General features: G+C 38.8%; 1 protein-coding gene across 1 annotated transcript in view; it reads right to left on the reverse strand.

Annotated features, from left to right (window-relative positions):
• Positions 1 to 300: 300 nt before the first annotated feature.
• The window catches only part of zgc:77151 (uncharacterized protein LOC337153 homolog), a 54,362-nt gene continuing 28,409 nt past the window's right edge, over positions 301 to 26,253 (reverse strand). Inside the window, exons 3-12 of the mRNA XM_038295782.1 lie at positions 21,046 to 21,153; positions 12,064 to 12,268; positions 8,118 to 8,348; positions 7,062 to 7,168; positions 6,508 to 6,655; positions 5,836 to 5,888; positions 4,244 to 4,341; positions 3,968 to 4,154; positions 1,592 to 1,798; positions 301 to 1,439 (exon numbers count right to left, since the gene is read on the reverse strand). Of these exons, the coding sequence (XP_038151710.1) occupies positions 312 to 1,439; positions 1,592 to 1,798; positions 3,968 to 4,154; positions 4,244 to 4,341; positions 5,836 to 5,888; positions 6,508 to 6,655; positions 7,062 to 7,168; positions 8,118 to 8,348; positions 12,064 to 12,268; positions 21,046 to 21,153 (2,472 nt within the window). The 3' untranslated portion in view covers positions 301 to 311. The remainder of the gene's footprint in view (positions 1,440 to 1,591; positions 1,799 to 3,967; positions 4,155 to 4,243; positions 4,342 to 5,835; positions 5,889 to 6,507; positions 6,656 to 7,061; positions 7,169 to 8,117; positions 8,349 to 12,063; positions 12,269 to 21,045; positions 21,154 to 26,253) is intronic.

Below are 26,253 nucleotides of genomic sequence, written 5' to 3' on the forward strand. Positions count from 1 at the left end.
TTGGAGGAGTCATGATGCATAGCATCACCAATCCATGGTTTCTTCTAACTGTTGTGGAACATCGGGGGGTTTATAGTGTTATTGAGGGTTATGGCAGTGTTCAGGAAAAACAATCTGCTCCCGTTTGGTTTGAACAGAAACTCATCTGTGATTGTCATGATTCTGTTCGATGACGTTCCTCCAAAGAAAACGGAAAGTATAGCGAGATAAAGTTGAAAGTTTGGGAGCTGCTGAGGAGGCGCTCCCTGTGACCAACATGGACCCTCGTGAGGAAAAGGAGTCTCCGCTCTAAAGCCGATCCAGATCTAACTTTAAAAACAGTGTGTGTCCATGTTGGATGGTCCGGCTCCTTTCAGCTCAGCGATACCAGAATTCGAACACAAGGTTGGATCTTTCTCCATTGGCTCCTTACCGACCCGCTCCTCCTGCTTCACGCCTCCTTCTCCAACCTCAGTCCTTTTGGTTTCAGCAGTAGGAGGAATTTTCACCAGTTTTGTCCCGTTCAGATCCTCCTCCAGTTTCACCTGGAAGGGCGGCAGGCCGAGCAGAAAGGCTCGGATCCTGCTGGGAGAGCTCAGGTCTGCCGGTTCCTCCTGGCTCCTCGCCTCCATGTTCTGAATACCGGGCGCTGCACCAGAACCGGACCGCACGCCGAGGCTGAAGTCCTGGGCTTGCTCCTGGAAGCTGGTCCGGGATCTGTTGGATGACGTAGGATCTGAGTTTCCGTTGACGGTCTGCAGACTCTGCTCCGGTCCATCGCTGGCGGGTCTTTTGGGTGGTAAGCGTTTGCTGAGGTTGAGGGGCAGCGCCTGCTCAGGGGGAGGGGTGATGGGGGAACAGGGGGGCTTGGTGCTCAGGTCCTGGGACAGAGCCTCGGAGAGCCGCCGGGTGAAGGTCTGAAGCTGAGACGTGTCCAGGTGGCGAGTTCTCATCAGCTGACACACCTGAACGCTGCAGTCCAGGTTCAGAGGCAGGACACGCAGCGGGGGCAAGGGGGGCCGTCCCCTGGCGTCCTTGGTGACTCCTCTCTGGGCCCCTTCCTCCAGTGTACAGCCGGAGCAGTGGTTATGGTGCTGAGTCTGCAGCTGCTCTGTGCTGGGATGAGGGGCGTCAGGACCTCCTCCTTTGGGCTGGACGGTGATGATGGTGGGATGGAGCTGTGCAGGGTCCTGAGGGGTCAGGGCGGGGCTGTCGGGGCCTCTTTGGAGGCTGATGCGGCCCCTGAAGACATCCAGAGGACACACGCCTTTGATGGGGCTGAAACCACTCAAGGAGCCTCCGACAAAGTGAGGCAGAGTGGGGAGGAGAACGGCGGAGGACGCAGCTGCACAGTCTCCTCGGTCCGTCTTTAGCTCGGCTGATTTGAAGGGGAGGAAAGGAGGGGACATGGGGGAGAGGTCCGGGGTGAGGGGCATGGGGATGATGGCCGGCTGGATGGGCTGCAGAGAGGAAGGACAAGAACACCGATATGAGAAAGGTCTTAATCAGAACACCGGCCTAAGAAGTAAAAAACATATAATTCCCTGGAGAATTACTAATCCAGACCACTATTCTAGCTTCCTATGAAGGAAGATAAAACCCCAGTGTGTACCCTGTGTGTGGTGCTGGGTGTCGGCCCTCCTCTGCCTTTAGGTGGCAGCAGAGGACTCTGCTGCTTCATCTCTACTGTTGCTGGCTTGATGCTGGCCTGCTGCTGAGCCAGCAGTTTTGCCTGAGCCATTAGCGTGGATTTGTTACGAGTCCCTGGTGGACGGCCTCTTCCTCGTTTCACCATCACAGCGCCGTTAGGAGTCCCAGTCTGTTCAGACAAGAGCAGAAAAGTTGGTTATCTGGTGTGTTTGGAAATATTTCTGCTTTCTCAAACTATTAAAGTCTAAAAGACATGTCTGAATTAGGCTTGTCCCGATCCGATACGTGGATCGGATCGGGACGCCGATATTGGCAAAAAAACGCGTATCGGCAAAGCATGTAAAATGCGGATCCAGACTGCCGATCCAGTTTTTAAAAAAAAATCCGGTGCGTATTTTCCAGTTTCGCCGATTGAAACTATCCATTCCACTATTTTGCGCCAGTGTTCCCCTGTTTTGCATTTTTATTAAAACTTACAGTAATACTTGCACCTTTAACTGTTTACGGTTTTACTGCTCACTGTGCGATTTCAGATTGCTTTTCATAATTTTGTCCAGTTTCTGTTTATCTCTTAATAAACAGGTAAGTTTGTTGTTACCAATCATTGTGTTTTATTCAATCTCACCTAATTTAGCTGGCTAGATGTTATCAAGAGTACTAAAACCCTTTTCAACATGAGTCTTACAACTAAGGCTAAATACTTTAACTTAAACTTAAATACTTAAATACATGCTCGGATAGGCTGGTATCGGCCAGTATCGGATCGGAAGTCCAAAAACAATATCGGTATCGGATCGGAAGTGCAAAAACCTGGATCGGGACATCTCTAGTCTGAATAACCTAAGGAAAATGCTTTGGAAAACAGGATTGGCTTAAAATGTCTTAAACTGAAGGATCAAATCCTTTGATGAAAAAAAAAAAAAAAAAAAACAGAAACTCACTACTTTTCTCACTACTTTAAAGGAATAGTACACCCAAAACATGATTAGCCTTCATTTTCTACTCACCCCCATGCTGAACAACACTCTGGAGTACTTTTTTGATATCTCAAATGCATCTGGAGATCTGGGAGGCTTCTTGCTGTCTGCTGACATTCAAATAATGGAGGTGTATGGTGCCCGAGACAGAAAGGTCCATAAAAGTCCACAAAAACGTGTCAATATTCCTCCATACTGCTCGTCCAATGTATTCCAAGTGTCCTGAGTGGGTAGCATCCAGAATTTACTCGAAACGAAGTCATTTAGAATGTTTTTAGAGCATAAACAGTAGTGTATAGGATTTCCTAAAAGCGCGTTCACGGCGCTACGGAAACCGCGGCAGACCAAACCAGACGAAAGTGCGCATTCAGCTCGGCAAAGAACTCATGCTCTTCCTCAACACTGAAGTCCTCAGACATTTTTCTTTCGTTGTTTCTTTCTTTACACAGGTAAACAGCACATTTCTTCTTCTACGCTTGCATTATTGGCAGAGCAGACGCTGAATGCGCACTTTCATCTGGTTTGGTCTGCCGGCTTCCGTAGCGTCCTGAACGCGCATGTGCGCGCTTTCAGGAAATACTATACACTACTGTTTATGCTCTAAAAACATTCTAAATGACTTCGTTTCGAGTAAATTCTGGATGCTACCCACTCAGGACACTTGGAATACATTGGACGAGCAGTATGGAGGAATATTGACACGCTTTTTGTGGACTTTTATGGACCTTTCTGTCTCGGTCACCATAGACCTCCATTATTTGAATGTCAGCAGACAGTAAGAAGCCTCCCAGATCTCCAGATGCATTTGAGATATCAAAAAAGTACTCCAGAGTGTTGTTCAGCATGGGGGTGAGTAGAAAATGAAGGCTAATCATGTTTTGGGTGTACTATTCCTTTAAAGAAAAGGCAAAGTTAAACTTGATTCCCCACAATAACAGCTGACACTGCTGCTGTACAGTTTCTTTTTGAAAACAACCAGTTTAAAAGAAGCTGAATGTTGTCTTCATAAAACCAAAGTTCCCTAAAAGAAAAAAATTCTTCCGAATAAAGAGAAAGAACTTTCTGAAAAAACTTCTTTATCGATAAAACATTTTGATTCTTTAAGTTTCTTACATGCAGTATTCTGTGGTAAGATTGTAATTTTCCACATTTTTTATGTACTTCAGCCATTTATAAAGCTCAGTGAAAGCTGTTTGGTAGATGACTTTAATCAAACACAGAGTGATGACACAGCTATTACCCCATCTGGGTCTGCAATCTGCTGCTGGTTACATCCAGGTGTTTAAAAAGGTCCAGATTGGGAATAAAAGTCCCAGCTGAACCTGAGATAGAGTGAAATAATCCTTCAGTTTGTAACTCACCGGAGAAGAAGGAGCTGCAGCTGAAAGAGGGTCCAGCTTCTTCTCTTTGGGTTTAGGTCCAGGTTTCCTGCCTCTGGGAAGAGGTTTCCGTCCTCGTATCCCTCTGGGTTTGGAAGGTAGGGGGATGTCGGGGATTTTAAACTCCGCTCCTCCTGCTCGGAGGTGTTCTTCATATGGAAGCATCAGCCTGAATCACAAACATTTACTGGTTTAGTGAATTAACAGCTTTCAGCTTTGGGAGCTAAAGGACAGGATTGGGATGGTTTGTTTGTCCACCTCTCGTAGTGTCTCCTGGTGCAGGTGGCGGCGCTGGTGCTGCCTGGACATCCGCCTAACTCGTTGTAAACCACCTTCCAGAGGCGTTCTGAAGTCACCTGGGACAGAAACAAAGAACAATGATCTCCTATCTGTAATAATCAGAGTTCATCCATTAATCTGTGAGTTGAATGTGCCTACATAGCAATTTAAAATGTGTTAAATCAGACACTGAAAATCTTAACATGTAGATATATGTGTTAATACATTTATTTAATACATTAGCGTGTCACATTAGCGTGTCGGGTCACTCTGTTCATATGACTCTGTGATGTGATCATAGCTGGCTAACCATGTTGCTCGCAGAGCTTGTTATAAGCAACCAGCATTACTCTCTTTCCCTCATTGTGCTGACCAGCTGCAGCAGGTTGGTCTACAAACCTGAACATTGATTGTTAAACTAAAATGTTCACTAGGTTTGTTGCACTTTTTAGTTCTCTGGCAGGAGAGTAGGAGCTTTATGGTTATGTTGCGCCTGTAATTTTGAACACGGGACGGTGAGTCTATTTGTTTGTCGTGCTACTAGCATTAGCATCTAATGCATTGAAACCCTATGGACTGGCTATGTAGCATCTAGCCTTTTAAGCATGCTAATGAAGGACTTGAATTCTTTCTTTTAGACTTGGATGACTTTTATTGTCTTTTTTGTATACACAGCGTACACAAAATGATATTCCGTTTTGCACAGCTTTCATGACATTTCCATTTTTTGAACATATTTGTTTTCCACAGAATTTACATTGTTTCCTGCTGGAAAGTAATTTATCGGTCATTCTATGACTGGCTGTTAGATCTAGCTTGTGAATTTTTTCTCTTTTTGTATTGAATTTAAACCTAAATGGGGTCCTGTTTATATCAACACAGGCCATGTTTCCCCGATGGTGAGCTAAGATACGTCAGCATTAAAGGACTTTTTATATCTGCTGGTCTGCAGGGAGGCTATGGTCAGCCTGCTGCTTTCTCTCTGCACAAACCAAGTAAAAGAATATTGCGTTGGACTTTAAAAGAACTGTCTGATTTTTAACGTTTGAAAAAAGGGCTAACTTACACTGAGTGCATACAGTGTGTGTGTGTGTGTGTGTGTGTGAGACATCAAGACCAGTCAAGTATTCTAATAAAGTAATTGAATTTGTTTTAATTTTCTTTTTTTTTTATATTTAAAGATCTAAAGTGTAATTATTTCATACTAAACCTGCAGATTGTAAATTGTTTTATCTTTGTTTGTTTTTTTTTCAATAATATTTGGTACCAACCCCAAATCAAACCTCCTGTCTCCCGTGTTTTATATATTGCACATTAACTTCTGGGAGCTGACCTGAATCTTCAGTCCTTTTATCCAAACAATAGCAGTAGTATTTTTGCCTTATCCATGCTGCATGTTGAACACAGACGCCTGCTTTTGTCATTTTTGCTGATGACCCAAACCTCTCAGATATCTTTACATAAAGCTCTGATCCAATTCTTGATACTTCTTAAAAGCCTGTCAGAGTGTCATTGTTGCATCCTGGCTATTTGATTTAAAATACATCTCAATAGAAACGAATAAAGCTCACCTTTTTGTAGCCACCAAGTCGTTTGACCACCGAGTACATGAGGAAGAGGTCGACTGCAGGCAGGAATGCAACAGTTAGTTTAAATTTCCCCGTTATACTTAAATGTTTTCCACTGAGCTGCTTTATCATTTTTCACAAACAAAATGTGAAAAATGAACAAGATCATTTACAAAATAGCAAAAAAGCTGAAAATAAAAATATAGGCAGTTAGATCAGGAAGTAATGAAAGAAAATGTTGGTGAATGTTCTCATTCATCCAGGTCATAGTCATTCCAAAAATGAGAATTTATTATTCCAAGTTTGAAGACGTTTCGCTTCCCATTCAGGAAGCTTTTTCAATTCAAATGTCAGGAATAGCGTTTAGTTTGAGGTTTTATACAGTAGCCCAACAAAGGCTTGTTTTTGTTTTGAAAGCATGCAAATTGGAACAGACGAAGGGGTCCACCTATTTGGAATGTGGGTGTTTGGCTTCTTTTGTTAGACTGCAATGCGAAGCGAAATGTCTTCAAACTTGGAAAAAAAAGTCCAGTGGATTGTTTTTAATTTAATCAAATAAAAATTACTGGAAAAAAGTATTAAAGAGAAAATAAGAAGGAATTATTTCAACTATTTGCAGAAGTAAAGGCAGAGTGAAAAGTACAGCAGACAGCTGGAGGAAAAGGGGATACTCACTCTTCTTGAAGCCCAGGTTGGGAACTTTGTGGATAGGCGATCCCTGACGCTCCATAAAGGAGAAGAGCTGATCCAGGAACAGCTGCTCCTCTGGGTGGGGGAGCCAGCTGACCTCACAGCCAACCTCTACGCTGCCCATCACGTTCTCCTGCAGGAAGAAGAGCCGCAGTGAGGAATGCTGCAGGATTTCATTCTTCTTACAAACAACCTTCTTTTAGCTAAAATAGTTTTTTTTTGCTTCATTAAACTTTACAGAAATATGTTACATTATTTTAATTCCGTTAATAAATATGAGAAAAGCAACAATACAAGTTTAGTTTCAGCAGAAATTTGTCTGTACAATTAATTTGAGTTAATGTGCTTTGACTTCTGCATCCTGTGTTTTTTTTTTCTAAATCCCAACATTCCTGCTCTAATTCCTGAGTCTTTATCTAGGTTTAGGGAAGAGAGTTTGAGTCATTGAAGGCTCCAGGCTCAGACGGTTCGCTCTCACAGCACAGCTTCTCTTTTCCGAACAAAACTACATTGTTTCACGTCTCCAAGCACAGACTGACCTTCATCCTTTCAATCCAAGACTCCGGCTGACCAGAGGTCGGAGAGTCTTTGCTGTCACGGCCTTTCCTTTTACGAGGTCGTCCTCTGAGACTCAGAGATGGACACCCTGCAGAAAAGGGAAACGGGAGAACAATAAAAGAAGATAAAAGATTATTACTGGAAATCTAGAGCAACTCAGAGGTCTGATATAGAGCAGTTTATTAAACAACATTAACCAACAAGCCCAGCAGGGGGCAGCATGTCATTGGTAAAAAAAAGCAAGTTGTAAGAAAGGAAGTGTTTTTATTGTCTTTCACAGAGCAACAATAGACCTGAAATTAATTCAAGAGCTGCCTGATACTAAGAGCTCATGAGTAGAAGATATTTTGTTTTAATGACAAACTAAAAAAAAACCTGAGAAATCAATTTAAACTCAAGGTATAGATAAACACGTCTCATTCTGACGAGGTTTATTATTCAGCTTTTGAAGACAAAGAAGTTATTTTGATTTTAACAGCAACAAAAAAAAAAAAAAATTCAAAAATGGAGCTCTAGAAATGAAAGAAAAAAGAACGGATAAGGTGGTAATTTTAAACTGCAGTTGATTAATACAGGGTTAAATAAATAACATTTATTTCTGCAGAAGTGAATGACTTTGGCTTACAACTAATGAAGCCCAAGATGAAGTTTCAGAATCTTGAATAAAAGCTTTAATTTTGTATCAGAAAGGGCAGCTGTTGGACACCTTCTAAACGGAGGTTGAGCCACCAAGGGTCACTGCTAAAGAAACCAGCTGTGCTGTATCCAATAATAAATATTAAAAAATATTCAGCAGAAGGAAAAAAATGTGGTAGAAAAAAGCCGCATTACGCTCCCAAAAGAAGAATAGGCTGGACTGGGTTGTAAATTAAATAAAATATCCTGCTCATGATGGGAAATTGTTGACCAGAGTTCTACTAAACTTGTTGTTGTGCCAGTTTATTCCAGATCAGTCCTGATTTTTATATTATCAGCAGTAGATAAGGACAAGTAGCCAAAAAGAAGCTCTGATGTCTGGTTTTCCCAGCAACACTCACTGAACTGCCAGGAGAAGCAGGCACTGCTCTCCAGCGTCGGATGGTTGAAGGTGTCCCTGCAGTACATGACTCTGACATTTGGTAGCACCTTGATGCCCCCCAGGGCCAGCAGATGGGGGTCCTGCAAAGAGGGGCCCCTGGCTCCGTCCTGGATCCGTCTCTGCAGGGAGCGGAAACGGCAGTACTGTGGGTAGCTGAGCACTTTAACTGTCTGTCGTCCGATCGGGTCGTCTGTGGGGATGAAACACAGAGGAACGTAGGATCAGCGTGGAGAGAAGATGAAACAGTTCCGCCCCGAAGAATCCCTACTCTATAAAATGCATTTAGAAATAATACTGACTAATGCCTCAATCCCACAAAATCTGTTACACAAATCACATCTAAATTACTAAATTTGCCGATTTTATTTTCTAAGGGAATATAAGTAACCAGTTTTACACGGTAATTCAGGGATTCCAAATCTCATTTTGGGCTATTTAGGTCTGGAAAACATCAAATATGTTTTTTTTTATAAACATCTAGAAAAAAGTTTATGGTTTAAGATTAAGTTATTATTAGTCTCTATTATTAGTATAATTTAGAGGGCAGAAGACTTGAATCAGAACTAGGGCTGGGCGATAATTCAATAACGATATACCGTATTTTCACGACCATAAGGCGCACCGTACTAAAAGGCGCAGTCTCAGTTATGTGTCCCATTTCTGTATTTAACACACACATAAGGCGCACCGGACTATAGGGCGCGTTTTTTATATACAGGTACATGTCCTCTACTACCTTTAAATACCTCTACTGCGTATTTAAAAATACAGCGGGCCCAAAACTGAGTATCACTGTGCTTTATTCATGTATTTATTAAAAAGTATTAATCAAACCTGGCAGCTGGCCGTGAGACAGACACATCGCAGATGACACAGCGCTGTGGTCACTCCTAAATTAACTTAAAATCCTGAAACCTGCCGACGGAATATGTTCGCTTTTATGGGTGCCTGCAGTTTAAATTATTTAGATGAAAAACACCTGCCATCCACCGCGTGAACCCGGAGGCTGCCCTGCCTAGAGGCTGCTGTTGAAGGGATTTCTACTGTCGGTGCACCGCTGGTATGTGGGGGTCTGAGCGCCTCCGACAGAAATAGAAAATCTGGATGAACTGACTGCAATTATTAAGTTTTCAGGTGGACTTTCTCACTTAAAAACATATTAAAACTACTTTATTCCCACTGATCACAGCAAATATAGCTGCAAGATTTAGATTATTTAGATGAAAAAACACCTGCCAGCCACCGCGGTGAAGAGGAGGAGACCCGCCCAGAGGCTGCTGTTGAATTAAGTTTTCAGGTAGAAAAATACAGCGGGAGCAAAACTGAGTATGTTTGTGCTTTATTCATGTATTTATTACAAAGTATTAATCAAACCCATCAAAGTCATCATCCTCTGTTTCTGAATTAAACAGCTGCGCTAAATCAGGCCTGCCAATTTCCCCTTCTTCGCTGTCAGAGTCACTTTCCGTGCAGCGCAGCTCCTCAGAAATAATGCCGGCTTTTGCAAAAGCTTGAACAACAGAGCCAGCAGACACGTTATTCCAAGCATCTACAATCCATCCGCAAACGGTGGCGTAACTTGCCCGGCGCTGCCTTCCACTTATCGTGAAACTGTGGTCTCTGTCGGCCATCCATCGCTCCCACGCCGCTCGCAGCCTTACTTTGAACGGCCGCTTCACACTGATGTCGAGCGGTTGAAGCTCCTTTGTCAGACCCCCCGGGATAACGGCGAGCACAGCGTTCATTTGATTCACCTTTTTTTCCACATCGGCTGTGAGATGGGCACGCAGCGATGGTGATGCGTGGAAAAAACCACCTGGTCTCCTAACATAGGCTACACCTCCCTCAGCTACGCTTTCATCATCTCCTCATCCATCCAGCCTTTTCCATTTGCGTTAATATCATATGTCATCAGAGCGATGTGTCTGTCTCGCTGTCAGCTCCCAGATCAGCTTCTCTGATTGGTTGATGCGGCGCGTCCAGCAGCAAAACTTCAATTTTTCCATCTCGAGCAGTAGCAGCGCGTTGGCAGATGCTTAAACGCTCCTGCTGCTCAAAACGCGCTGCGGGACCTTTTGCTGCACCTATACGCGCGTCAACCATTGACTTTGCATGTAAACTCGCTGCTTCTGCTGCACCTGCTGGGTCCGGTTCACACCGATGTCGAGCGGTTGAACAGCGAGCACAGGGTTAATTTGTTTCCCCATGTTTTTCACATCAGCTGTGAGATGGGCACGCATGGAGTTACATATTAACAGCGATGGTGATGAGTGGAAAAAAAAACACCTGGTCTCCTTACATTCAGCCACTCTTTCATCATCTCCTCAATGAGGCGGTCTCAAAAGTCGCAGTTACAACAAACATAGGGCGCACCGCACATTTTGAGGGAAAAAAAAGACGTTTAAGTGCGCCTTATAGTCGTGAAAATACGGTATATCGATCGATAGACGTGTGGCGCAATAGAAAAAAATAGGTTCGATAAAAGTTCAATAAAGAAACGCAGTTTTCCTTCCTTCTCATTGTAACCTATCATGTAGGTTTATGCTAGTCACTACTTCCTCCCAACCAATCGCAATCGCGGACCCAGGCACGCTGTCACAAAGCGCCGCCCTCTCAAACCACAACACAGAGCACATGAAGATGTCGCAGCAAGGAGAGGCGGAGGAAATTGTTCCAAAGAAGGGTTTTTGTAGTTCGCCAGTTTGGCAGTATTTCGGTCATGGCAAGTCGGACAAAAAACAAACCACAGTCATCTGTAAAATGTGTAGGGAACCAGTGAAAACGAAGTCTGATAACACAACCAACTTTTTTTTATCATCTCAGCCGCTCACAGCCGCAGGAGTACGAGCTGTGTAATCCCCGGTGCGGCTCTCCTCCGAGGAATCTCCATTTATTTGTTATATTTATTTTGGTCACTTTAGTTTATTCTTTGTCAGTATTTAATAACATAACTCAGGTCTCTTAAGTTATTTTTCTTTAAAACAATTCTGTTATGGTTAAAAAAGTTGGTTAAATAAAGTTTTAATTGGAAGTCTGTGTTTGTGTTCTTTATTAAAATTAAATCATTTAGCAATATTGTAAAATGTCCAGGCAGACCTGCACATAAAATATGGTTTCAAATCTTTTCAATAATTATCGATATCGATCAATATGCTTTTTTTTTTAATTGATACTTTTTTTTCTATATCGCCCAGTCCTAATCAGAACCTTGTTTAAAAGAACTTTACAAACTGTAAAATCTTAAAACGTTTTATCAGTTGTGTGAACAAATTTGCAGTTTTCTACAACACTCCTTTGCAGTTCGTTTTTCCAGAAGTTTGGAGGAGCAAAATATTGACGTTGCCGTAACTCGGTTTGTCCTTTAGCTCCTAAACCTCCAGATCATCTCTCAGACCAAGGTGTTGCTGAAATGTTCAAACATGAAGCTAACATGAAACTGCAGCATTTCTCAGCAAGAGCAAAGGACTGAATATTCCCACAGTAAAGGCCTCTGCTCATCTGCAGCTGCTGTAAACACATACCTGCATCATTTTAAAAACGAAATTCACTGGAAGAAAATCAAAAATCTAGATAAGTCATTTTTTCTTAAAGTAAGTGCATTTGTTCTTGGGTTGAAGAGGTAAAAGAGACATTTTTTCAATGGAACAAGACAATTTACTCTTAAAATAAGAAAACACAACTGCATTGTCTTATTTCAAGTGGATATTATCTAATGATCTTATTTTAAGAGTAAAAATACTAATTCCATTGGCAAACTATCTCATTTACCTACTCAAATTAAAGATAAATACACTTAGTCTTAAGATATATAAAGTAGATTTTACTGTGAAAAATTCTCCTCTGCTCATATGTAAAGAGATCCACCAGATGTTCTGCAACTGAGATATCCAGTAATGTGTTTTTACCCTCAGTTTTGACTATCAGCAGTTCAACAGCGGCGTTTGGTGTGTCACTCCTTTCTTCGCTGCTCTGTGGAGGTATGTGGACGCCGTTGGTCCCGACCGGCAGAGGAGTCGGGCTGCTGCTCCACCCTGCCGGCTCCAAAAGTGACCATTTCACCAGGTCCTCCACTCGTACCACCATCTTCCTGGACACAGCCAGAACCTCGTCCTGATAAAACAAGGACACAGAGAGGACATCTGCTTCAGGGCTGTTGTTTAGGTCTGTTAGAAAAGAAATTAGCATTCAGACGCAGAACTGGTCTTTATTAACCTGTAGGACCAAAGTCTACAGAGTGAAACTGGGGTTTTCTTTTATGCTCTTTTTAATAAGGCATCTGGTTAGGGCTCACTTTACTGACTAAATATAAAACAACCTGTTGTTTAATAATGAAGCTTACATGAGACAATATATGGATTCAAAGGACAGCTTGGATGCAATATAGACTAATATTTCATAGGGACAAAATGTTCCCTTCTACATGGAAACAATATATCTGGACAGTTAGATGATTATAGATATTAGTTACTGAGACACTACAGCTCAGAGAAAGATATCAGAACACTAATCAAAAAAATCGCATGAAAAAATTTAACGAATCAAAAGCGATATTTTATTATTTTAATATCAAAGCTGCATGTTTTACATAATCTTTTTATCCGTACATGTTGATCTATAACTAAAAGATATAATATATGAATTAATTTAGGTTTGTGTCCCTTTTGTTCTTTGTTGTACAAGATGAACTATTTAATTTGTAGTTAGTTAGAAACCCTGAGGCCTTGAATATACCAGCTCTGTTCTGCTCCAGCTGAACGTGTTGAAACAGAAGAAGAAACATGAGGAAATAAAAAAAAAAATCCAGACAGAAGGATAAGATAAGTCTGAGCTGTTAGAGGAAGGTTTTAAAGGGAAATACGACTCCGGAGTATTATCTTCTCAACATTTTCCTAAAGTGTAAATTAGATTACATGTGGCAGTACATTTACTGAGATGTTACAATAACTGCTGTTAAACTCAGCTGGTTTATACTTTAAACTATTTATTAAGAGAAGAGGCCTCCTCGCTCAGTGACGTCAAATACACACTGTAACCAGTTGCAAAACACTCAAACATGAAACAGGAAGTTGATGACTGAGTTTCTTCTATTTCCGTTTAGTTTTTGAAGTGTATCATTAGAAGCTTCAAGGTTTGTAGAAGTTTTACAACCCAAACTCAGATGCATTTATTTCTATGAACGCTGCAAAATAACAGCTGTTAGACTCAAAAATGAAAAACAAAAAGTGTGATTACATCACATCGTTTCTGCCAAATTATTTTTGAGCTGGGTTATTTAGATTCACTTATCGCTGAATAACACTCACATTTCTACCTGTGGTAAAACCATCTCTATTCATTTCAGGTCTTTTTTCCTTAGTACCTTTCCAAGGTGAAATGGTAACACAACAAGCCGCAACTGTTTAGAAAACCCATCATTTAGGGCATATTAAATCTAAATGTTTTAAATTAAATAACTTTGCATCACAGAATTAATTAAACCACATAAATACCCAGACTTGTTTGATTTCACGTTTCATCTTATCTGACGGCTTATTGTAGCCTGTAAAATTACAATTAAGTCTGGATATCTGACTACAGTACGATGAATTGATGCACAGACCAAACTCAGAAGCAACGTTCACCAATTGTGTTGAAGAAGCTTTAGGGAGGTGATTTGGGAAGCTAATTGACTGCTTTGCCAATCCCAGAATCAGTTCTTTTGGATCACAGCTTTGAGCAATCCAGCTGATGATTCATTTCTATTCCTTTTAGATGTTTTTCTCCCTACCAAACTGCTAACAGTGCCTAAGGGCTGTGGCAACTGTCTGATCTGGCTTGTTATAAAAAGTTAACTTTTAGTTTTTTCACAACCCAGGGTCTAATCCCTGGTGTATTTATACATGTAAATGTTGCATATGGACTTTTTCAGTATAAATTTTGAAAATCTCAGACCAGATAATTTTTTGCTCCATCTCCGACAGATGCTTTAATATCACGTCTTGATGTGTTGATGTTAAAACATGTGATGTTTATCACCCTGATTGGTTTGGTGCCAAAAACATGTTTGAAATTGACCACAAAGAACGAAATATCACAATTATAACTTCCTGAATGTTATGGGCGCCGCCATGTTGGTTTGCTTGTTTACCTCTAGAGAGCAGCAGTGCCGTATATATATCGCCACTAGGAGGCGAGCAAACCGTGTTAGCGTGGTGTAGGTGAATGGGTTTAAAACCTAAAGATGCAAAGAAACAGAAACCTGTGGGCACATGATGGATGAATTGGAAAACGGCAAACCGACATGGCCGATTGTTTTTTAAAATTCTATTAAATAAAAATTCTGAACTAATCTAAAGAAAACAGCTGGTTGCACTTCAAACACCCCAGGACATCTGACAGCAAAGCAACATTTTATCCCTGATCAGTTGAACTCTAAATGTTTGAGGCTATGATCAGTAATTCTCTTCTGTACCGTAGAGCAACAGCGAAATGTGACGCCAGCGTAGCTACAGCTGCTCTGCTTCCCAATCTGATGAACCTCTGGCTGCTGTCGATCAAACAGGTTCATTTTAGATCAGAGTAGACTCTTAAAACAAGTCTTTAAAAAAAAACAAAAATCTACAGCAGAACACAGGATGTGGCAGATGTCAGCTGAAGCTAAGAACTCAAATTAAAACCACAAAGACTACAACTGACAATCACATGAAAGAGAATGAGTGACAGTACAAATGAGAGCTGCAAACAGCTGACTGGGTAGAAATGTTTAAAATAGCATCTGTTTTATGAAACACTAAGAGCAGAAACAGAGACTCTTAATATTGACAGAAGGTCCAAATACTATAAAATAAAATACTATAACTATGTTTTTAAGGAGCTATTAAGTAAAACATGTTTTGTTTTTGTTTTTAAAGCAGATATTTTTGGGTCAATTTCATTTAAACACACCAACAAACATTCATGATTGATGCTCTGGCACATTTTGACGAGTTTGTTTTGATCAGTTTTTTTCCCCCGATTAATTTTAAAAGAAAAAAAGTCTAACTGCTAACTTCTCTATTTCTACGTGGAAATTTTATCTTTCTATCTCTGTGTTAATAGAAGGCTGTTACTGAAACACCATTTTTGCACAGTTGTATGTTAGCAGCAACCAAAAGTAAAATTTGCCATTTACTAATTTTGTTAGCATATTAACCCATCTCTCATAAAATCTCTTAAACCATGGTTTTTAATTTGAATTATCTTCATACACATGCTTTTATGTCAACACGTCCAATATTTACAGGGTTTATACATGAATGAGTAACTCTAATGCTTTTTAATGTTATTTTATATATTTTATATAAGGTCCTTCATCTTTACCGTCAACAGGCCGCAGCCGCCATGTCCCAAATTCCTCATTTCCAGGCACTTTTGTTGAAATGAGCATTTTCCTATTCTCTAGCTTTTTCTCCACTTTGAGCTTCTTTTCCTTTACGATCAACCGGAAGCAATTCTGCGCAAATATATCGCAATATAATATATCTGATGAAATTGTTTTTATAAAAGTTTTTATTTTTTAATAAAGCATTTTAAAGGCCACGATAATCACATTTAATTAATTTTAAAGCCAATTAAGGCATTAATAAAAAAAAAAAATAATTTAATGACTTTTACTGATTTTTAATGACCCGCAGAAACCCTGCTTTACTCAGTAGAAGAAGAAAAAAAAAACATCCTTTCAGTGTGTCTATGATTGTTACGTTTGTCTAAAGAAAAGGGGGGATTTCCATGGCAACGAGAGGCAGTTTCTTCTCTTGCATTACTCAGCAGCTTCTTCTCGAATGCCATCAATCCATCAACAAGCACGTCCCAGCTTCCCAACAGGGCTTTGGGGACGAGGCTCTGTTCAATCTTTTTGGTACAGGGCCTTTCCGGAATCTTTTTTAAGAAATAATTCAGTTAGAAAAGTGTTTAAAAAAAAACAATTTACAGAACTTTCTAAGAAATATGTCACTTAAAGCCATTTCAGTGTTAACCTTTGGAGAACTGAGTGCTGTTCTTTACTAATTTCTAACTGGTAAAATAAATAACTGAGTTCTTTTTTCTGTTTTTGTTATTAGAGTTATAGAAAGTAAGGTTTTAGGTACTAATAACAGCTTTAGTTGCTTAATGACCAAAAGCGTGTCAAAATGATCATAAGGAAAGATGAGCAGAGCTTTTAAAGCTCTCTGTATTTAAAGGGACTTGAGGTCCACGGCTGTAATAACAACACAGAGCCATTTCATCTGAGGTGAAATGTGGAAAATTTGGTTTCAGACGAGTCATAAGATTTACATTAGCTTCATTCCTACAGGAGGCTTTCACGTGAGAGCTGAGCATCAGACTTCATGTGATGATAAACAATTCACATCTTTAGATAATAGCTTTCATTTTAAACATGCTTTCTGCTAAAGCTTTGCAGCAAAGTGCATCAGAATAAGAAGAACAAACAACATTAAGTTCCTGAATGATTTAGACTAAAAGTGATCAGAAGGAAAGGTTGTTCGGATTCTAAGCGGTTTAAGATTCCTGCCGATGTTCGGTTATAAAAAAAGAAGCAGTGTTCCTTCGACCAGGATATTATTAGATGTTCTTTAAGTGTGGCTCGGGCTACATTAAGGAGACATTTATTCTAAGCACCCCTCTACAGGAGTCAACCAAAGAGCAGATTTTACAACATTTATTTTAACAGTAAACATCCATTTTCAATACCATAAGAGAAAATATTCTGGTATTAAAATGAAATATTTTAGGAAGGGACTGTGACAGCTCTGCCTGCAGCAAATGCCATAGGATTTATGAAACAGACTAATACAAAGATCAGTTTACTTTGTTGTCTGACATATTTCCTATGTTTTAGACTTTTCTTTCCAGACAGTTTATTAATTAGCTTCTGAAAAATAAAAAGCCAATTTCTCAAAAGGGTGTTTTTATGATCTTCAAACAGTTACACTACAATTCTGTTTACATAGGTCCATCTGCAGCTGCATTAGACTCTGATATGAGACAAATGTAAAAAAAAAAAAACTAAGTTAACAGCAGGTCGGAGTGGACAATAATTTATTATGAATACATATTGTAAAATAATTTAATATATCATTAATATGATTTTCAAGCAGATCTTTAACAGTACAGTCAAGCACTTGTCACAGGCTGACGTTTTGGCTTTGGCCAGTCAATATTTTGTCCTGATATTTGCTTTTTTTGCTTAAGTTTTCAAACTTAATTTGACTGTTGCAGTCAATTCAACATTGACTGCAACAGTCAAATCAATAAGTAGCAGCACATATACATTATTTCTTTGTTCGTTTTTCTAAGGCCTTCCTTTTGTTGCCAATAACTTGAAACACTGTTTGCTTGTTGTGATTTTGAGACCTTTTTATGGATTAAGATGAGAGCAGTAAAGCTACAATGAAACTGAAGGTCATATAAAGACTAAAAGTATGCCAAAAAAACAGGAGATTGGAATATGGACCAACCAACAGATAAATTAATCCCCCAGGAAGATAGCCTATTATATTTTCAAATGTAACTTTCATGAATGACTGAAAAGGAGTAAGAACTGGTTTTCTTCTCCCTGTAAAACTGCATGAGTAAAATTAGCATTTAAACAAGCTCCTGGTTAGAAACCAAACCAAGGTATCAGAACCTGGCCATGCTTTTTAGCTACAGTAGTGATAAATGTCTGTTTAGCAGACATAAGTGTGTCTAATATGTAAATTTAGACACTAAATTGTCATTTGTATACTGCCAAACGTTTCGTTGAAGTCTCTCTAAATCGTTCAGACTTTCTTCTAGCCCGTTTACAAATCCAAAGTAGAAATCCTGCAGACTAGTTCCAGGTGTGGCTGGGCAATAAAACAACATCAGTTATCAATAGACACCATTTCAATAACAATAAACATTTTCATCTATCAAAAGCAATTTCTATCATTTCAGTGACTTCTGATTCACTGAAATTATACAGAAGCTAAGCAAGGTTAGCAGAGCTGAAATAATTTTAAAGGCTATGTTTAAATAATATCATGGTTACAACTTACATTGTTTTTGTTTTTTTCCCCGAACCTCTGGATTCCAAGCTCTATGCCTTAACCACTAAGACCTCACTCCCCTTTGTTTTTTAAATTTGGAAAACAAAAAGATGATAGTAATTATTGATCTTAACTGATGTCAAAGGCTTAAATGTTGACGTGTTTTGTCCATATCGCACAGTCCTAGTTCCAGGAAATAAAAACGGATTCTGAATTTTATAGGGGAAGAGAAATGACACAAATTTTTCCATCCTAATTATCAATCAACAAGCAGAGTGACGTTTATAATAAGTGGTCTTGTTTAGTGTCTGGGATGGTTTGTTAGCCTTGATTTATTTTAATTTCTTGAATTGTAGTCCATAAACATATAGAATACATTTATTAGTGTCAGATTTTAATTTTCCTATTTAATCTTTAAGAAACTATAACTATTTTGATAAATAATAACCCTCTCATACAGGAAACATTAATTCTATGAATAGAGTGTAACTTAAAAGCAGCTTCTTAAACCTAAAAAATCCCACAATAAGTAAACTGATGCTGCCTTCATGTGCTCTGGTAAAGATGATTCTTTCGTATTTTAAAGGGGAAATTATCAGTGCATTGTGTTAAAGCAGTTTTGTTGTAGTTGAAAAGAGAAACATGTTGAATGCAAAGACTATCCTGACCTGCTACTTTGTAAGACAGTAATAGACTTCCTAGTTCATCTGCTAAAGGAAGAAGAGGATACATTAATTGCATCGACTGAGTGATAGCGACTATATGATAAAATCAAACAATAGCGGTAATTTAAAAAAAACAGCCCAAGTTTAAATGGTGATGGGTATAAAAAAAAAAAAATCATAACATTGTCTAGGCTACAAATAAAACAGGAGAATACGCTTAACAATGCAGTACTCACCATATAGAATAATTTCTCCAGGGTTTATACAGCAATGAGTAACTCTAATTTAATGCTTTTTAATGCTCTTAGAAATAATTCTAATGCAATCAACAAGTACCCCTGACTCTCTCATATATATATATATATATATATATATATATATATATATATATATATATATGCAACTAACGATTATTTTAAAAATCGATGAATCGGCCGATTATTTTTTCGATTAATCGATGAATCGGTTAAAAAATATTTTTTATACTAACCTCTTTATTCCAAAATAAACATTTTAGACAGAACAAACAAGCACACAAGTACAGGTTGCTCATTAACTGTACTGGTGCAATATGAAAAATAAATGTTGGTGTTAAAACTACGCAAACTTACATGAGAAATGTAGATGTACATCCACAACATATAGGGTACTTTGTTTCATAAAGCGCAAAGAAAGACATTTTTGTTTTTAAAAGCCCCTAAGGGGTTCAAACAATAGGCCCCCCCAATTTCAACAAATTAGGTTTTTTTAGACTAGAAGAGTTCTGCCTTTTAAGACAGGAAAGTATAGCAGTTAAAGTTGCTACTTGAGAAAATACTGAACCATAGAGATAAAAAATAGCCCTGTGATTCAAATTATAAATTGTATTTGGAATAAAAATGAGAGAACTAGGGGGGGTAAAAAACACATCCTCCAAAGACAAATATTTACATGGAAATGTGGCAAATAATTAATTGACATATTACTGATCTTGCTGGATTTTATTCTGCTTTACTTCCATAAATTGCAGGATCATCTTTACTTTATCTTTGCCAGAAGATTTAAACTTTAAAAGCCTTGCCCTCATAATTTGCAAGTTAATTTATTTATAAAGAAAATATAAACGCTGCTTAAGCTAATTCAAATGAAATTAAAAGTAAAATAAGTAGCCAACCTTATCACTGTCTGTAACCTACTAACACGGTAAGGAAAGCATCAGATGAGCTACCTGAGAAACTAACGTTACGTTTCCCCACTTTAAAACGAAACAAACATGGTCGCTCACCCTGCTGATCAGCTCTCTTCATTGCCATCAAAGGCTCCAACGTGTTTCCTTTTCAGGTGCTGCATCATAACAGCGGCGCTTCATGTTCATTTGTTTTTACAAAAGTTGCATGTTACGACTTTTTTCGCTTTACAAAGCGCAGGCTATTTTAATTATTGTGATCAATTTGCGCCGTCAATCCCGGCGCATGCGCGCTTCATTTGCAGTCTGGACGCTGAGGGTAAACATACTCTGACTGCAGCGCTGAGAGGGACTCCTGCGGGAGCCGAGTTGGGATGGGGAAGGCGCCCCACGGCAATGACGGCGGCGGCGGATGACGCATTAATCGCGCAACACAACTAATCGATGATGAAATTCGTTGCCAACGCTTTTAAAAGTCGATTTTTATCGATTTTATCGATTCGTTGTTGCAGCCCTAATTGCAATATAATATATCTGACGAAATAGTTTTTATAAACTTTTTTTTTTTATAAAACATTTTAAAGGCCACGAAATTCCCATTTAATGAATTTTAATGCCAATTAAGGCCTTAATTAAAAAATTTATAATTTAATGATTTCCAATGACCTGTGGACACCCTGTTCTTGGCTATTCATCGTGTTCAAAGGTCAAAGTTTACCTCATCTCAGCAAATCTGGTATCATAGAATCTTCCCAGCTTTCCAGTTTCATGTCACATTTTGGTATTTACCATAATTATGAGATCACATCGAAGCACCATTTATATAATCTATAAGACTGGTTGGCTGATAAACAATTAGGCCACACAAATTAAATTCATCAGTATCTTACCTGCTGATTACCTTTAAAGCCCTTATCATCTGATTAATGTAGTCTTATAAAAAAGTGTTTAGATTTGTAAACCTGAAATCAGTTAAATCAACTAAATGTCTAAAGCAAGTCGCTTATTTCTCCTCTTTTAAAAGCCTACCTCTCCATGCTCCTTGGTCCGGCCCTTTGGAGTGTCCTCAGGCAGGAAGTAGAGTCTGGTGCTCGCCAGCAGGTGGTGTCGAGCCTGATCTTCCCACAGTAAGGTCACCTGTACGAGAACAGACAGCATTCTGAGAACTTTTCTTTTGTTTAGCATCTGTTTAACATCACCTCAGAGATTAGGATGTATAGTCTAACAAGAGTTCTACTGTCCATTTCATACGAATGAATCCTGTTTTCTAACATCTAACTGAACCCAAACAGCTGAAATCTTTGATGGTTTCTGGACAAAACAGGCTCTACATCAATGTGAACCAGCAGTTGAGAAACATTGAGGTGAGATATCTATTTAAATGTATTTAAATATTAAAAGCTGCTATCAGGAAAGTGTTGGCTCAGAAAAATCCCCATAACTTTTTAGGGATAAATAAAAAAAGTACAATTTGCAAAAGGTTTACATGTTTAAGGTAGTTTCTATGCATTTTAAATATAAGGCAGACATCACAGCTGTGGGATGATCCATCTCTACTGGAGCGCCAAGTCTGCGATTTTCACTCGAGGCTTTCTCTTAACGGCCTTTTCAAATAAACTTATTGGAGGTAACATTCGGATTTCTCTCTGTAACTCAGTGGTAGATTGTTTAAGAAATCTTTGCAAGAGGCTGCTGGGAAGAAAAGACCTAATGATTAAATTTCAATAGTGTTTGACCTCTGATTTTGTTTCGATTCTCCACTGCCTATTAAGCGTGCTTCAAGAACACAAAGAGACATTCACACTCGTCTTTTTGTTGACTTGTAAACAACATGTTCGGTCCATGATGTCTATTCACCTGTCAGAGACTCTATTCAGTCTTCTAAAAACAAAACAATATCTTTTTAAAAAATCCAGTTAGTAGAACATAACAGGTTTCTAACCTGAATGGTAATCCATGTGTCTAATCTCAAAAAGGTTTGAATATTGTAAAAAAAGGTAAATCCCTTCTGTAAAACTTTTCAGAGGGAATCTCATATGCTAAAGAAAGTTTAGGCTGGCAGGCCTTCTTTCTATTAACTCTGATGCCTATCGTTTGCAGACAATATAAACCCAAAATATTCAGTGTGTACAGCCCACTGAGCAGTTCCTTTTCTCCCCAATAATGTAGGATGATTCTGGTTTCGCAGTGGTTTGACCAGAACGTGACATTTGTAGCCCAGGTGTAGAATTTGTGGCTCTTAATGCGCCGACTGCAGCCTCTGTCCACTAGACAATTTACTGCTGCACCTTTTCTCAGCCCACTTTTTATGTTCTTCCTGATGAAGTGGCTGGAAATCTATGCTTTCTAACATGACAGAAATAAATTATTTATTCATTTATGTTAGGATCTGTAATGTTTCCCCACAATCCACAAAAGATCAACCATTAGAAGCTGAAGAGGCCAATCAACAAGAAAAATAAACATGAGGCCAAAACAGCTGTTTTAATTGTTTTAAAAACAGTTAAATGCTCGCCAAAAGCTTAAAGGCTGGTTATCCTCCCGCAGCAGTGTGTTGCAGTGAGCTTGTCGCAGATATTTTTCATTTATGTCCAATATTGAAGTGTGGTCTGCGCTATGTTATTCCACGCCACAACACAAGGGACAGTCGGGAACTAGTGGGTCTGGATACGGCCGAGGCCGTGAGGAAGTGGGGGCAAGTTTGTGCGACAACGGAGGGACATGAGGGCAAAAAAGAGCGGGGATCTAGGTGGAAAAAGGGCCCCAGCATTCTCCTGCGCCTCACTCTTCTAGCTGGTCCAACTTCACGAGTCATTTTTCACAATGGCGGTCATACAAACAAAACAAGCCAGTAAGGTACAAAACAGGAAATACGCATAGCGTAGAGCTGATTGACCAATCAGATGCCATCTGTCTGCGGTCACCTACAATTTTGGAGAGGTGCAGCAGAGTTCCTGCGGAAGGCGGAGAGGCGTATCTGCTGTAACTGCGACACACACGCACACGATCTGGTTTCTGAGCATAAATCAGCCTTTATACGATTATACGATTTGAAGTTTGGATCATTTGAGCAATTTAAGGGTCTTTTGTGCTAATTAGAGTCCTGGTGTGGTTGGGCAGATTCCTCCATAAAATGTTCAGCTAAGTTAGAAAATATAGTGGTTTTATTTCCCGGCACAGGTATAGTTTATGTACAATTTAGGAACAATTTTACATTAGTTTTTGAATCTATAATTGCATCTCTACACTGGGATTAAGGTATTATGAGTTTTGAGGTATTTATTGGAGCCAGCAATGAACATGTTTTAAATAGTTTTTTTGTGAATTTTATTCCTAGGCGGCTTTTGTATAATTCAATGTAAAATTGAACAGTTTGTTTCAAAAGAGGCTCGTTTTGACTGTATTGCATTCATGCTGGTGTTGATGTATATTTACATTTGTGAGATAAAGACCCTTCGACATTCAGCTTGTTTACCGCTGGTCATCTGTATACAAAGTGCTCACTGGTATTTGAGCACCATGCATTGTGCTTGAGTCTCGGCTGACCGTATTCCACTGAAGCTACAAAAATAAAGCACTGTGTGACTAAAAGCACTTGAGGAAAATGAGCGGCTGTGTGAATACATTTTGATCACTTGTCGGGTGGTATTCTATTAATCCACAAGTCTCAGCAGGGTTTTAATTGAAGGATAAATGCTGGTAAAACAAGTCAGATCTCAGTTCTGAGCTCTGTGAGTTTGAGAAATTGAAAAATCTGACCAGTACAGGACTCTGTTACAGGACTGCTCATTGGGACGTGTCCTTTCTCCTCTGTAAAAGGTTGGTTTTCAACTATATAGACCACAATACCAAACATTAATCTTCTGCCTCCGTTCATATAATCTTAAACCTTTTCTAGCCAACTTTCCTACCCTATCTGAACATTATCTTTCAGGTATACATTTCCAATCATGTCAGTTTTGATGCCTTTTATTAAAAATCTGGCCTTGTCTAGCTCTGCCTTCTGTCTTTTTGCTAGTTTCAGGTTCTCCAAACCATCCATCAAGGCAGGTCTCACCAGTATCTTGTCAATAGTCGGTTTGACTCTCCCAGCTGTCCTTCTGGGAGAGTTCATCTCAAACCTCTTCTTGCCTGAACTTCTCTTTTTATCGCCTTCTTTTCCTTTTAAACGGTCTTCACGTCTTTTTTTTTCAACTTATCTTCTCTTAATAATTTATGGTTGATTAAGATAATATACTTTAAATTTCCTTCCGCCAGATTGAATTGTATATCTAACCCATGACCCATTAGAGATAAAAAAAAAAAAAAAAAAAAAAAAAAAAAAAAAACTACACAAGGTGAACACTATACCAAAAAATAAAAAGATAATTTTTTTTTTTACATGTTGTCAGAAACAATTCTTAAAACCCTAACACACACTAGGGCTTGGTGGTACAGCTTAAAAAAAATTATATTTTTTTCCCTTCCAATTCTACATTTTTTAGACTTAATGATAAAAATGACCTCTTTTATTATAGTCATCCGGTCTGAGAGATTACCTTATTGTGAAGGTCAAGAAAAAAAAATGTATTGTAAAACTTAATCTTAAACGTTTAATCACAAAAAAAGAAAACATAACTAAATGTTTGCATTGTGGTAATATACAAGTGTACAACTAAGAAAAAAATTGAATGAACTGAGAAGGTTTTTTATTTATTCCTGATGTTTAAGAGCACAAAAACATGGGGTACAGTGACCGGCCGTCACAGGTTCGACTCCCCCGGCCAGGTGACCTTTTGCTGCATGTCCTCCCCCTCTCTCTAATCCAAATTTCCTGTCTGCCCAAAAACAAAAACACAATATTCAAAATTGGGTCTTTACTTTATGAATTCCAAAATTTCTATCAAAAAATATGTATTTTTCTAAGAAAGGTAAGCGGCACATCCCACCCTATTCCTTAACCAGAAAAACACTCTACTTGTCATGAACCCCAAAGGAACGGGATCTGGAATAATACAGGGAGATAAAGCTGTATCATGGCTGCACTGGTATATTGTAGTTTTTGGGACTAGAAAAGGGCCTTGATTTTCTATGTGAAAATATCAAAGATGTGCATCGTCACTACCCGATCCGTCACCCAAGCACAATCCGTACCATCAGCTCATTTGCGCATCCAGTTATACACCTGGGTCGCCCTTGATTTTATTTTGTAAAGATTATCTAAATTATACTTTTCCCACCCTAAAAATAGTAAGCGTATTAAACTATAATGTGTTAAAGGTTAATAATGTATCTCCTGAGAAAAAAAAAAAAGCCTTAAAATCCTCTCTCTTTATCACTCGTCAGTGCCCATCTGTACCGGAAAAGGGATCCGACGCTACGTCCAGGCGCTAACTTTTTTAGCTTTGGATTTAAACATAAATCTAGTCTTTTTGAATTTTAAGTTTTACTTTTGTGTTAACATTATGGTATATAGTGTGTAAACTAAAACTATTAAAATGCAGATAAATATGGTTTAATCATTTTTGACAAACATGATGTTGACGTCAGACTAGCTGTTTAACAGAGAAAATGTAAAAAGTTTTAAAATTGTCTCAGAAAATATAATAAGTAATTTTTGTTCCATAATCACATTATTTATTGAAACCAGGATGTATATCTGGTTGCGCATGTGCAAATGAGCTGATGGTACCAATTAGGTTTCCAGGACGGATCGTTTAGTCACATGCACCTCCTAGATTTACTACTTTATCAGATTAATCAGATCCTTCCAGCATTTTTCTGGCAAGTGTTATGACATCTGAAATCTTATGTTTTTTTTTTTATTACTATAAATTATAAGGGTTTTTTTTTCCATGCAGAAGAATATCTTTATTTCAAGGTGCTAATTTGATGTCCTCATCATGGAAAATGATAACTTTGATCACAAACTCACAACTGTTGACATCAGAGAATATCCAAGTTTTAATAATATATAAAATGAATCAAGAAATTTCTAAAACGATTTTAAAGCTACAGTGTGTAATAATTACAGGCATATAAATTCAGAAATTTAATATATTATACATAACTATGTTATTTATCATCACCTATGAGCTCAGCCTTTTAACCATAACATTTGCGTTGCCTTAGAATTCGTTATTTATAATTACATAGGAGCGGGTCTCGCAGCCATGGAGGCTGACATATTTGCGCTACGGCAGCGCAGAGGCAACAAACTAGCGATTGCGAGATCTCCCATGACGCTCGAAAATAACT

Source organism: Cyprinodon tularosa, unplaced genomic scaffold (genome assembly GCF_016077235.1).
Source record: "Cyprinodon tularosa strain WSP-4 unplaced genomic scaffold, ASM1607723v1 ctg36, whole genome shotgun sequence".
NCBI classification, from domain to species: Eukaryota; Metazoa; Chordata; class Actinopteri; order Cyprinodontiformes; family Cyprinodontidae; genus Cyprinodon; species Cyprinodon tularosa.